Here is a 14,296-nt window from a genome sequence, read left to right as displayed (position 1 = left end):
TGCAACCTCATTCCCATCCACTCCTACACTGGAAGCCTCCCTTCTCGGATCATCATTCTCTTCTCCTTACTGACGTCTTGCCATCTGACGCTCATCTCTTTGGTTGAGTGTTCATCTCCAGCTCTCATGTCCCCTCTTCTCTAGTAGCGTACCCAACACACAGGCGGGGGTGGCTCATGGAAGGGTGCCCAGGAGAAGTACCGGTTTTGGCTCTTCTTTTATGTTATGCTCTGGTTGAACTGTCTTTTTTTTATCACAGACTTAGATTTTATAATGAAAAATAGTTTTAAAGTGTATGAGTTTAGAATGCTACTGTTATTTGCCTTGTGGTCTCCCTCCAAAGACTGCGTCAGTGCCATGGCAGAGCTTGGGCATCCTGCCCACACCCTCCCCAATCTAATCTTGGCCCACATCCTGTTTTCAGCTTCTGAGGGACCTGGTCTTCTGTGTAGGTGGATGTGGGTTCTCTACTTCCATGTCCCACTGCTGCCTTTCAGAGTCGCTTCCTCTCTGCCTTGGACCTCTTGCCTGCCCGAAATAGGTGTCATGTCCCTATGGGCATTTGTTACTCCCTTCCGACAGTTTCTCCATATGCCACTGTGTGATTGAGAAAGCGTCAGGGGAGGGCTTGGGTCAGAGGTTTTGCTGAGATTCTAAAAGGATAGTCCAGGGCACGCTGTGATAGTCTCCAGGTGACCTGGATCAGTCATGGAAACCACTGCTATAGGTGAGGCTGGGGGCTTGGCTACAGCATTAGAAGGGAGACTTATTTGTCACTCTACATTTCTGTTCCTCAGTGACTTTTATATCATGTGCCTGTAAAACCAACTTTGAAAATAAGGCCTATTTCTGGCTGTTTGACAGACTGGATGCTGAGCAACCATCCTCCTTCTAGACAATTAGATCCTAACTGCATTTTGGATTGTTGGGCCAGCGGAAGGTAGGGGGGTTTGCCTGCTATGCATTGGCCCGCTGCAAGATTGGGAAAAAGTAAGTCTGGCATTTTTCATTCCTCTCTCTAGTGGGATTGGTGCTGGGGCCTTTGGCATCGCTAGCTCCCCCAGAAGCAAGGGCACATTGGAGGACAGTGCCCCCAGTTTAGGCCTGTGGGCATTGCAGATTAAGATCAAGCAGTGAGCACACAATCAAAGACCAGGAGGCCTGAAAGAAAGCAGAGACATCATGAGGAGGAATGGAAACAATAAACAGATGTGGAGAAGCCCAGAGACCATACACATAACCATTGTTAGGTATGGGTTTAGCCTGATTAAATAAATAAAGGATGGACTTCCAAATGAACAGGCACTGTGATGCCTGGTGGAGTGACCAAGGAGCTTTGAGAAGGAACCAGATAGAGCCTTGTAGAAAGGAGAAATAAAAATTATTGAAACTAGAAAGTAGAGATGAATGAACAACAGATGAGATACAACTGAAGTAAGAATTTATGAACTGGAGGTAACATTGGAAGAAATTATCTGAAATGGAGCCCAGAGAAGGGGACATGGAAAAATAGGAGGGTAGGAGATGCAGAGGATAAGGTGCATCTGGCTGGCTCAGGTCATGATCTCAGGGTCAAAAAATCGAGCCCCATTCTCAGCAACCCCCCCCCCCCAAAAGAAATGCAGAGGATAAAATCAGGAAATCAGGTTCTAGCAACTAATAGAAGGACCAAATGGAGAAGACAGAAGCACACCAGCATGTGAGGAGATGGTGGCTGGAAAAGCACCATGGGCCTGTGTAGGATAAATAAGGCATGCATGCCTTAACCTGTTTTGGGGAAACCACAGAACACCAAAGGCCAGAGGAATAGCTTAGAAATAGCCAGTTGCTAGAAAGGAGCAAGAAGTAGACTCAGTGGACTTGGTAATGGTGTCAAGAAGAGAGCAGGAGGTTGTTAGAGCCCTGGGGATAGAGCTGCCAACCACAGTTGTGTGCCAGCAAAACTCAAAAGGACTAGGGAAGCAGACATTTTTGATGAACAAAGCCCGAGAGACCTTCACTCATAAGGTTTTTTATTTGCTCACCATTTCCTCTTCCCTCTCAGAAAGTCCTTCCTGTGATGCCAGGTGTAAAAATGGGAGAAGAAATGGTTTTTGTGTAAGGTAGCAAGCGTGTATGAATCTAAACCAGCGATTCTCGCCTGTTTTGTACGCTGGGAGATATTTGTCGATGTTCGGAGACATTTTGGATGTCACAGCTGTGGGGGTGCTCCTGGCATCTAAACTAGAGGTCAGAGATGCTCCTGAACCTCTTAAGTGCACAGGATGGCCTCCCACAACACAGAATTGTCTAGCCCAAATTGTTGGTTGGCACAGGGTTGAGACTCCTTCGTGGTTTCTAAACAAAAATTACCTCTATGAGATAATAGTGCTCCCAGCTAACTACACGGATGTGCTGCATCCCAGGCGCTATTTTGAGTGCTTTATCTGTAACAGGTTTCTAATTCTTAGTGTGTGTAGGTACGTAAATTATCAACTCTTTTTCCACAGCTGAGGAGACTGAGGCGCAGATCAGTGACAGAGCTGGGATTTGAATGCAGGTGGTCTGGGTCAGAGGCTGTACCCCAGCCATTATTTTGTGCTGCTGCACAAAAATTTTTTAAATTATTTATTTATTTTTATTATTTTAAATTTTTTCTTATTTATTAAAGGATTTTATTTATTTATTTGACAGAGAGAGAGAGCACAAGCAGGGGGAGAGGCAGAGGGAGAGGCAGGCTTCTAGAGCAGGGAGCCCAATGTGGGACTTGATTCCCCAGACCCTGGGATTGTGACCTGAGCGGAAGGCAGACAGCCAACTGACTGAGCCATGCAGTCACCCCAATTTATTTTTTTTATTTTTTAAAGATTTTATTTATTTATTTGACACAGAGAGAGGTCACAAGTAGGCAGAGAGGCAGGCAGAGAGAGATAGGGAAGCAGGCTTCCTGCTGAGCAGAGAGCCTGATGTGGGGCTTGATTCCAGGACCCTGGGATCAGGACCTGAGCAGAAGGCAGAGGATTAACCCACTGAGCCACCCAGGCGCCTCTCAATTTATTTTTTTAAATATTTTATTTATTTATTTGAGGAGGAAGAGCATGAGTGGGGGCAGAGACGGGGAGGAAGAAGCAGGCTCCCCGCTAAGAGCAGGGAGCCCAATGCAGAGCTCGATCCCAGGACCTTGAGTTCATGCATGACCTGAGCTGAGGGCAGACACTTAACAGACTGGGCCACCCAGATGCCCCACTTTTCTGCCTCTTAATGTATGTGTGCTTGGGGGTGTTAGAAGATAAACAGGGTCCAAACTAAGTGGAAGTCAGGAAGTGTATCCAAGGTTGGACACCAGGTCTGTCATGTGCATGTGGAACCTACTTTAAAAAACAGTGTTCTGAGGTTCTTGTATTTGCGAAAGATGTTAAAATATGGGTATATTTTATACTTTGGTAAGTTAAATATGCATGATGGAATTGAAAAAATAATTGTTTTAAAAATAGGAAAAAGTAACTGCCAAAGCAATAGAAATAGTTTATAAATCCTAAACAGATAGGAAAAAATGGAGTAAGAAAAAATAAAAAATCCAAATGACATGCAGAATTCAGCTCAACCATCCAACAAAAATATAATCCAGAGGGCACCCGGCTGGTTGTTGGTGGAGTGTATAACTCTTAATCTCAAGGTTATGGGTTTGAGCTCTGTGTGGCAGTACAGATTACTTAAAAATAAAATCTCTCTCTCTCTCTCTCTCTCTCTCTCTATATATATATATATATATATATGGTCAGAAAAGGAGGAAAAAATTTGTCAGTTATACCTCAGTAAAGCTGGAAAACAAAAAAATGGAGGGAAAGAAGCTTAGAAAAGGGAAGACATACAAGCTAAATTGAGAAATACCAACAATCGCAGTATATGTGAGTGGACAGAATCTTCCTGATACAGGATAGGAAGTGTGAGATTGGGTATAAATGAAAGACAACAGCACCGCTGTATTATCTTTAGAAGAAACCCACCTAGAATTTAAGATACGAAAGATTTTAAGATGGAAGGTGTATTGGGCAGCTCCTCCTCTCAGTTATAGATAGTTAAGCAGACAGCATGCATTTAGCAAAAATTGCAACAGCATCGTCATCTAGGCATGTGGATGGAACAGATATACTTGCAAAAGTAAACCACAAAGCAAGTCTCAATGCTCTGAGTAGCTCTGCGATACACACAGCATATCCTCTCTGTCAAAAAGAAGTCTGGGGGGGGCGCCTGGGTGACTCAGTGGTGAGGCGTCGTGATTTGGCTCGGGTCGTGATTCCAAGGTCCTGGGTTCAAGCTCTGCATCAGGCTGCCTGCTCGGTGGGAGTCCTGCTTCTCCCTCTCTCACTCCCCCTGGATGTGTTCCCTCTCTCACTGTATCTCTTTGTCAAATAAATAAAATCTTTTTTTAAAAAAAGTCTGTAAGGAAGAGATAAATTTAAAAATTCATACACCAGCAGAATGGCCAAAATAACACTCCCAAATGCTGGCAAGCATGAGAAGAAACTGGATCACTCATACATTGCTGGTTGGAATGTAAATGGTTCAACTTCTTTAAAAATTAAACATACACCTCTGCAGTCGTGCTCTTGGGCGTCTATCCCAGAGGCGTGAAAACTTACATTCCCACAAAAACCTGTACATGAATGTTCGTGGCAGCCTTATGATAGCCTGAATCTGCGATCACTTCCAAATGTCCTTTATGGCATGAATGATTGAACAGAGATACCCGTACCATGGAATACAACTTGGCAGTGAAAAGGAAAGAAGAGCTACTGATACTCATTAATTCCTGGATGATCTTCAGGGAATCATGCTAAATGAAAAAGCTGGTCATCTTCTAGAGCTGCCACTCACATATTTTTGAAGTGACAAAATGTTAGAGGACAACTTAGTGGTTGCCTGGGGTGACCAAGGGGGTAACACTGGGTGATGCTGGGGGAATCCCTGTGGTGTTGGAACTGTTCACTATCTTGACTCCTATATGGCTGAATCTGCCCAGGTGAGGAAACTATAGAGCTTCATATACACACCCACACAAATGAGCATACATTCTGATTGTGTGGTGATGTTACAATTTTTTAAAATGGTACTTTCAGGGAAACTGGATGAAATGTACAAAGGATCTCTCTGGAGTAGTTATTTTATTTTTTATTTAAAGATTTTTATTTATTTATTTGACAGACAGCGATCACAAGTAGGCAGAGAGAGAGGCAGGCAGAGAGAGGAAGGGAAGCAGTCTCCCTGCTGAGCAGAGAGGCTGATGCAGGGCTCCATCCCAGGACCCAGAGATCATGACCTGAGCCGAAGGCAGAGGCTTTAACCCACTGAGCCACCCAGGCACCCCTTTTTCTTTATTTTAAATAACAAGTTTATTGAACTGTAATTCACATTCTTGTGGCTCACGCATTTAAAGTGCAACATTCAGTGATTTTTTTTTTTTTAAGATTTTATTTATTTGAGAGAGAGCAAGTATGCAAGCACACAAGCTGGGGGAGTGGCAGGCAGAGGGAGAAGGAGAAGCAGGCTCCCCGCGGAGAAGGAGAAGCAGGCTCCCCGCGGAGCAGGGAATCCCACGTGGGGCTCAATCCCAGTACCCTGGGATCATGGTCTGAACCAGAGGCAGATGCTTAACTGACAGCCACCCAGGCGCCCCAAGTTGTGATTTTTAAGCATATTCACAGAGTTGTGCAAGATTTAAACACCACAGTCAATTTTAGAACATTTTCATCACCCCAAAAGAAACTGCACCACAGAAAATCTTGTAAATGTTTTTTCATATCAGTATGATGCATAACCACCAAATGGTGGAAACAGTCCAGATACCCATCAACTGATGGGTGGATAAACGAAATGTATCCATATTGTGGAATACTATTAGGCAATAAAGAGAAATGAAACTCCTGTGCAACCCTGGTGGACCTTGTAAATATTTTGTGCAACCCTGGTGAACTTTGTAAATATTACTCTCAACAAAGGAAGCAAGTCACAAAGACCGCACACATACTGTGAGATTCCATTGATAAGAAATGTCCAGAGCAGGCAACTCCATAGAGACAGAAAGTAGCTCAGTGGTTGCCAGACACTGGGCCTCTTGGCCGTTTGAAAGGCTTCGTTGGCCCTTTTCTCCTGTCAGTCGGAGTGAAATTCAGAATAATAAGGCCCATAATCAACGCAGACGCCGCCCCCCGCGCCTTGGGCGGTCTCTCCCGAGCGGATCATTGGGCTCGGGCGCCTGTGGGCCCCCCCCACCCCCGGGGGCCGTGTGCCCGCCCTCCCCGGGCGCGCGCTCCGCCTGACTCGCCGCTCTGCCTCCAGCCCAGCTGCAGCTCCAGCAGGTGGCGCTGCAGCAGCAGCAGCAGCAGTTCCAGCAGCAGCAGGTGGCGCTGCAGCAGCAGCAGCAACAGCAGCAGCAGCAGCAACAGCAGCAGTTCCAGGCCCAGCAGAATGCCATGCAGCAGCAGTTCCAGGCCGTGGTGCAGCAGCAGCAGCAGCAGCTCCAGCAGCAGCAGCAGCAGCAGCAACACCTGATTAAATTGCATCATCAAAACCAGCAGCAGGTACTAGGTGCCCCGGCTCCCGTGCTCAGCCTCCCTCCCCCTCCACCCCCCACCTTGTGGTCCTAGAGCCCTGGACACGCACCAGCCACAGCGCTGGGTGCAGGGGCCTGGAGGCGACCACAGCTCCTCCTGATGCCCGGCACCCGGGCTTCCTCTGCTGGGGGTTTCCCGCGGAGCCAGGGGTGAGGAAGAGAGAGAGGCCTTAACTTGTCAGGAGGGCGCTGGGATGGCACAAGGAGGGCCTCTCTGTCAGGCCTGGTGTCTGGCCGCGGGCCTACTGTGTGCCGGGGTGGGGGGCACTGGATCCTTGGAGGCTTCTGGGTGCCAGTGGTTCCTGTAGGAGTTAACCGAAGCAAGAAGTGAGAAGAGCACCCCAAGGTGCAGAAATGCCTGAGCCGTCCTGTGAGCATGTTGTCGTTGAGTACTCGCATGCCTCCTGTTTTGTCTCTGAGTGTTTTGGTGTCTGGACACAGCTCGAACCAGACCTCATCTCTCCCGCGTGTCACTTAGAAGCTCTGCTTATTAGAAACTGTTTTCTTCCTCCCAAGGTTGGCAGGCAGCATCTAGATGTATTAAAGCATCCATTGTCAGGTCTGCTCTTGGTTGAGGGAGGGAAGACCTGAGGGGAGCTCTCCCCTTGCCCACCGTCTCCTGGCCTTGGCATACTGCCTCTGTTTCCCAGTGGCCACCCTCCTGGGTCTCAGAGGCCCCCTCCCCCAGAGCTGATTGTGGTCCTCAGTCCCACTGTTCTCATCATCCTGGAAAGCAGACGTTGGCTATCTTCCCAAGGCTCATACTGTTGCCCACTCTAGTGACCAGACAGGCATCCCTGGGGAGGCCTCAGAGGTCTGCAGCCACCCAAGCGTTTACCCCCAGCTTCCATGGGTTACTTCTAAAATCCTCTGGATCCTTCCCTCGCACCTCCATTCTCGGACTCCGGTGCGGCCAGTGTCCGGTGGCGAGGACGTGGGCACACTTTAGCGTGTTTCCGGAGTCCAGCGAGGGCATCCCAGGCAGGCTCCCCTGGCCGAGGCTGACACGGAGCCCAGAGGCTGGTGGGGTGACCGAGTCTGGCTCCTTCTGCCCATAGATACAGCAGCAGCAGCAGCTACAGCGGATGGCACAGCTGCAGCTGCAGCAGCAGCAGCAGCAGCAACAGCAAGCTTTGCAGGCCCAGCCACCGCTCCAGCAGCCGCCGATGCAGCAGCCCCAGCCTCCCCCCTCCCAGGCCCTGCCCCAGCAGCTGCAGCCCATGCACCACCCGCAGCACCACCAGCCGCCGCCGCAGCCCCAGCAGCCACCTGTTGCTCAGAACCAGCCATCGCAGCTCCCACCGCAGTCACAGACCCAGCCTCTGGTGTCCCAGGCTCCGGCCCTCCCTGGACAGATGCTGTATGCCCAGCCACAGCTGAAACTCGTGAGTACCGTGGCTTGTGGTGGGCCGCAGCCCTTCTCCTGGTGCAGCGTGTGGCTGGCAGCTCTTTCTGGGGCTCCATGGCTAGAGCCTTCATGACCTCTTCAAGCACTGGGCCATAGGAGGCTCTTCCCCATGCCAGCCTCAGCAACCAGCTTGGCAAGGGAATGTGCATTCCAGGAGCTACTGGACCCTGCACGGAGGCACCCCTGCTGCTGGGCAGCCGTGTTCTTCCAAGCAGTCTGTCTAGTGTTGGCAGTAGCCAGGCATGGCATTTTAAGACTTGGTGATCAGGTGGACAGCAGTACACATGTTCTTGCTGTGAGGGAGGGTATGCAGCCTCGGTGAGCATCACAGTGGTTTGCTAAATAAGAATTACGTTATGAGCAAAGATCCCTGTCATTAGCGCATTTTTGAGGAAACGTGTTAAGAAAATAGTGTTATTGTCAGTCTTGTTACGTATCTCTGTACAAAAGCAAATGCAGTCAGTGACATTTATACAGAGGACACAATATTGGCATCAAGTTGGGGAACTATTTTTTCAGCTCATTTCCTTGGTTTTCGTAGACTTTGCTGGTTTTGACTTATTGAGTGGAGTGAGAATGGGCCATGCTTTGAACTGAGTGGTGGGCAGATGGGAGACCCAGAGGGCCAGGCTGGAAGGCTGGGAAGGGTCGTGAGGAGCAAGGTATAGTCACACGTGTTACCTGGGGACCAGCCCTGGTTTCATTTGAGGATTAGGGGCTTTAAGTGGGGCTCTCACAGACCGTCCACATGGTTGGCCCAGAGGTCGAGTAGGCTGGGCTTTGCACTTGGCCTTGAGAGCCATCGCTTTGCTTGCAGCAGTAGATGGTAGTGGTGGTGGCTGTATGGTGACACCCCAGTGGGAGGGTCACGCTGCTCATCATAGTCAGGGGAGGTGGGGCCCGGCTCAGAGCCAGGCTGGATTGGCACATTTCTAATGAGATAGGGGTAAGGCCAGCAGGGTGACATCAGAGCCAGCGTAATCAGGATGACCCTGTCCCTTCTCAGAAGCTTCGAGATTCAGAGCTCCCGCAGAGGTAGTGTCCAGATCGTATTCTCCCTTCCTCCTTCAGGTGCGAACTCCTATGGTGGTGCAGCAGCCGCAGGTGCAGCCCCAGGTGCAGCAGGTGCAGCCCCAGGTGCAGCAGCAGACAGCAGTACCGACAGCGCAGGCCTCCCAGATCGTGGGCTCTGGAGTGCAGGTGAGGGCCTTTGCAGCCAAGGGCTTACGTAGTTGCTGGCAGGTGCCTGTCCATCTATGTGTGGAGCTGGATGTTGGGCACCCTCCCATGAGGGGGGCCTGGTTGCATCAGGGGCGGTCTGGGAGCCAGTGTCCTCGAGGTGGCCAGCCCGGTCCTATCCGAGCCCCACCACCTCTCTTCAGACACCATCCAGCTTCCCCCTTCCCTCCTTCTCTGAGAACATGTGTTGGAGAGGATAGCTCTGTGGTCTCAGCTTCGCCTCAGCTCGGCACACAGGGCCAGCAGTCGGTGTACAGTGGTGCTCTGGAAACGGAAGAGTACCCCCAAGATGGTACCCGGTGCCAGTGGATGGCACAGGCTTGTGCAGCAGCTCCTCGCCCAGCTGGCTGCCAGAGCTGGCCCCCTGTGCTGAGAGGCATAGCTGAGGCCCTCCGTGCCCACCCTCTGTGTATTGGATGTCAAGGGGGCAGAGTAGGCCTTGCCTGGCCTTTCCTAGCAGAGGCCAGATCCTTGTTGGTGTTTGGGCTTGCAGATTGGGCCTCGTGATTTTTCCACAGACCCCGCCCCCCACAACCTCCGCCTACTGGTGCCAAGGAGGGGAGATGCCTAGTCTGGGATCTTGGTTCTTTCTGTCTCCACCTGGCAGTGGGAACACTGGCTCAAGAGAGAGTGTTGGCTTTAGACAGAACAGACCTGATAGGTGCCGTGCCACATGTCCAGGTTCTGCCCCAAGCTAGGCTGTCCCCAGCACACTGCTCTGCCCCTGCCCTGCGCACTACCTGTGGGTCAGCCCAGCTCCGTGGCCGGTAACAGCGCATGTTGAGCGCTTCTGGGATACTGTGTGTTCTGTTAGTGTCTGATGACATCTTATGATGGAGGTGGCTCAAAATTGGTCCTGTCTGGTCCTGGCCACATCGATCCAGTCCATGGGAAGCTGCCTGAAGGGACGTGGGCCAGCAGAGGGATTTGACGTGTTTGCATATAGCTAAGCCCTAAAGCAGATGTGGTCTGTGACCTAAGGACCCCACACTGAGCCCGTGTTTAGGGCTGTTCTTCCTGGCGGTTACCCTGCTCTCCTTCTGTTGGAGGACCCAGCCCAGTCAGCATGAGAGCTTGACTGCGGGCTCAGTCACCTCTAGAGTAACCTTGATGTGTAACCTTCCCCACTCAGTGGAGTTCTGTTAAGGCAGAACTAAGGTGGGCCCCGGATTCTTTTTTTTCGGTGGGGACACTGGGAAGATGGTGGGACTCTGATAGCTGGGGAGGATGAGGGGGTCATTACTTGAATGTTTGTGGGAGGGTTTGCTTTTATGAGGCATGCGCCTTGAGGTTTTTCAGGAGTGATGTCTGCCTCTCAGGTGTCACAGATCAGCCTTAGGGAGCAGGCGAGAGGCTCTTCCCTGTGCTTTGTGGCTGTATGGTGGGATTCCCAGGTGCTCGTGGCAGAGGGAGCATTCTTGAAGCCCAGCCATGCACAGTGTGCCCTTCTGCTGCTCCTCTCAGCCCAGTGGCCGCACCCTGAGGGCCTCTGTGGCTGGTCTGTCTCAGGGTTCGGGCCTGCCTTGCTGTGTTATTCTAATAACAGCAGGGTTCCTGGGGTGTGACAGACCTTCCCTGGAGGCATCTTTGAATTCACAGCCTTCCTTTGCAGTCTGGGTTGGCACAGTGGACAAGACAAGGCTGCAGATACTCTGATGCAAATACTTGATTTTATTTATTTATTTTTTTTTTAAGTAGGCTGCACATCAAATGTGAGGCTTGAACTCACAACCCGGAGATCAAGAGTTGTACACTCTACTGACTGAGCCAGGCACCCTGACCCAAAAAACCTTTTTTTTTTTTTTTTTTAAGATTTTATTTGTTTATTTAGAGAGAGAGCATGCACACACTAGCATGGGGGAGGAGCCAGACGGAGAGGGAGAAAGAACATCCCAAGCAGGCTTCACACCCTGTGTAGAGCCTGATGTGGAGCTTGATCTCACAACCCTGAGATCATGACCTGAGTCAAAACCACGAGTCAGACTCCTAACCAACTGAGCCATCCAGGTGCCCCCTGACCCAAAAACTTAAAAAATAGTGACTGTAGAAGATAGAAAGCTGAGGGACATACAGAGAAACATTGTAGCACAGGACAGTTTGGTTTTTTTCCTTTCTAGTTCTCTTACATCATTGAGGTCATAATGGGCTGTACATAGGATTTTATAATGGCTTCTTTCCTGTTCTCATTACTGCAGAAGTAAACAATTCTGTAAACTTTTTTTTTTTTTTTTTTTTTTTTTAAGTAGGCTCCATGCCCAACATGGGGCTTGAACTCACAACCCGGAGACAAGAGTCATGTGCTCTGCTGACTGAGTCAGCCTGGAGCCCCTCTCCTCCTATAATTAAATACCCTCAGTCAGTGTTACTTTACACTGATCGCCTATGAATGTATTTTTTTGTCCTTGCTTAGAGTCTTGTTCTTGGACCCTGAAATGATTTCCAGTTTTTTGCTGTTTAACTGATAATGTCCTGATGCATAGCCAGGTTCTGGTGGTTCTGTGAGAGAAGTGCTGGGGCCAGGGCCCTGAGCACGCAGCCCTCCGTGCCTGGTCTTTCCAGGCAGAGCAGAAGAGAGGCGCCCCTTCACACTCGCCAGTGCCGAGTCTGACAGGTAACTAGGGCTCTCAGCCTGGGATGAAAGTTAGTATTCTGGTGTCCCAGGAAAATTGGTGAGCCCTGAGCCCAGGCTCTGTTTTATCTGACATTACTTGTGTAAATGAAAGATGATGTCATCATCACCCAGAGTGGGATGTACTAGAATATGACAAGAAATGCACTAACTTCCTTTTCTCCCCTAAACTTTATCTGTGACTGTAGATAAATCCAGAACACAATGTGTCTCCGTTTCTAAAAACACTGAGGCTTTTGTCTCTTAACCTTCTATTCTGTTAGTATATGGAAATTTAGCTACAATTCTCAAGTTACAAAGAATTGTCCTCAAAGCACACTTCCCTGACGTGTGCAGGTAACCTGGCTGCTGCACGGTGATCTCGCACCATGCCTTGGTGCACTACTTGGACCTCGCTCTCCTCTTCCTGGGCCCTGTTGCCCCGTGTCCTGCAGGGGAGCAGGCCTGAAGCCTGCATGGTGGAGTGTGAATTCCTTTCTGAGTAGAGGTGTGTTGGGAGTAGTGAACATTGATGCTTGTGAGAATGCAAGGAGTTGCTGGTTGTTGGCTGTGGGGCTCATGTGATCCGGTAAACACTACCGATGTCTTTTCCATTAGGATTTGTGGTTTAAAAAAAAAAAACAACGAACTTTCCCTCTCAGGAGTTCTCAAGTTACGAGAAAAGCAGTCAGTGGCAAATTAGATTTAAGCTTTTCATTCCTTATTACTTCAATTTTTTCCTGGAAAAAGTTTCCACCTCTCTCATCCCACCTGACTGATTTCTCAAGGCCTTTCTTCCTCTGGAGGGGGCGCTGCTGAGTTGCCGGTAGGCTCCTGTGAGTGCAGTACTGGTAAACGGACAGTGTTCCCTGCTGCCCCAGCTGACCACTAGAGAGCCAGTCCCAAGGCCCCTTGCTTTCGGCCCCACTCTCAGCAGGCCGTAGGCCCTCCAGGGGAAGATATGCCTGTTTCCCTGAGTACCCTGTGAGTGCTTGCACACCCCGCCAGTGTCCCACTTTGTGTCTCACAGGCTGGTGGGCTCCATGGGACTGGGCCCGAGTTTTGGCAGACACCGGGACAGTGGTTTCCTGGCTTCCCACTCTGGCAGGTTCTTTGTGGTGTGGCTGGAGGGGCATCCACTCCCCAGCCCAGCAGGTTGGCATCTGCTGCTGCTTGTGTCACCCCCAGTGGCTGCTTCGTTGTGACCCGTGGGTGTGAGTGTGGAACATGCATGTGATGCCAGAGGCTTCTTGGAGGAGCAGGCCTTTGTCCTGAGTCAGAGCGCTGTCCCTGGCATACCTGCCATAGGGACTGAGTGGCCATCCAGGCCGCCGTGGTCTCAGGGACCAGCTTACAAACCTCCCGTGACAGAGGTTTTGGTTGGGGTTTTTCTTAGATCTGCTTCCTTTCTGCACCCAGCCCTGCTGTTTTAGTTGGTTTCATCCTAACGCTTGTGAGTGCATGTAGACCCTGCTCTCTAGGGCCCAGGTGCAGGCTCCATTCTCCAACTCTGAGCCCAGAACTAGGGTGCCAAGGCCATGGGCGACCACCGGGTTCCCATTAGCACAAGCCAGGCCCAGACTCACAGCTGTACTCAGCCTGACTCGGTACCCATATGCTTCTAGAAGTATATGTGGATGAGGAGAGCGTTTCCAGAGCACGCTGGAGTTCTGGAGTCTGCAGTCATCTTGTATGCTTAGGACAGACCTGACTTGCCGCATCCTTTGAGAGGTGCACCTGGGAGGTACAGAGTGCCAGGCTTCCCTTGCCAACCCCGCTGTGACTGTCCTCACAGAAGGAAACCAGTTCTCTGAAAGCTGCCCAGAGGCCTGAGGAAAGGAGGGTGGTTTGAGTTCAGGCCCTCAAAGGCATTTTGATCAGCCATTTTTTTTTTTTTTTTTTAAAGATTTTATTTATTTATTTGACAGAGAGAAATCACAAGTAGACGGAGAGGCAGGCAGAGAGAGAGAGAGAGAGGGAAGCAGGCTCCCTGCTGAGCAGAGAGCCCGATGCGGGACTCGATCCCAGGACCCCGAGATCACGACCTGAGCCAAAGGCAGCGGCTTAATCCACTGAGCCACCCAGGCGCCCCTTGATCAGCCATTTTGACTCCTGAAAAGGAGAGGTGCTGCGAGCTGGCTTCTGTGGACTCTTCTGTTTTAATGGTGGTCGACTTCTCATAGTGACTTTAGTGGAGGGCTCTCTTTCTGAGTCTGGCGCCAGAGCCTAGTCTCCCAGAACCACCACCATGGTCCATGAGATTGGGCCCTGAGGGTTCTGTGGGCTCGTCAGCAGATCAGAGAGGTTTTTTTGTTGTTTGTTTTTTTTTTCTTTTAAGATTTTACCCATTTATTTGACAGTCAGAAATCACAAGTAGGCAGAGAGGCAGGCAGAAAGAGAGGGGGAAGCAGGCTCCCCCCAACCCCCGAGCAGGGAACCCGATGCGGGG

General features: G+C 50.3%; 1 protein-coding gene across 9 annotated transcripts in view; it reads left to right on the top strand.

Annotated features, from left to right (window-relative positions):
• MED15 (mediator complex subunit 15) overlaps positions 1-14,296 on the top strand; it is a 67,392-nt gene that overhangs the window by 41,885 nt on the left and 11,211 nt on the right. For 7 of the 9 annotated variants that reach the window (XM_045065285.1, XM_004742575.3, XM_045065289.1 and 4 more), the window contains 3 exons: positions 6,319-6,560; positions 7,651-7,977; positions 9,072-9,200. In XM_045065285.1, the coding sequence (XP_044921220.1) occupies positions 6,319-6,560; positions 7,651-7,977; positions 9,072-9,200 (698 nt within the window). Of the gene's footprint in view, positions 1-797; positions 991-6,318; positions 6,561-7,650; positions 7,978-9,071; positions 9,201-14,296 lie in introns of all 9 variants that reach the window. The other 2 variants (XM_045065290.1, XM_045065286.1) reach the window with 2 other exon arrangements.

The sequence above is a fragment of the Mustela putorius genome, unplaced genomic scaffold (genome assembly GCF_011764305.1).
Source record: "Mustela putorius furo isolate JIRA1106 unplaced genomic scaffold, ASM1176430v1.1 tig00003858_pilon_pilon_pilon, whole genome shotgun sequence".
Taxonomy (NCBI): domain Eukaryota; kingdom Metazoa; phylum Chordata; class Mammalia; order Carnivora; family Mustelidae; genus Mustela; species Mustela putorius.
The sequence above is the reverse complement of the archived record's forward strand: the minus strand, read 5'-3'. Positions and strand labels throughout refer to the sequence as shown.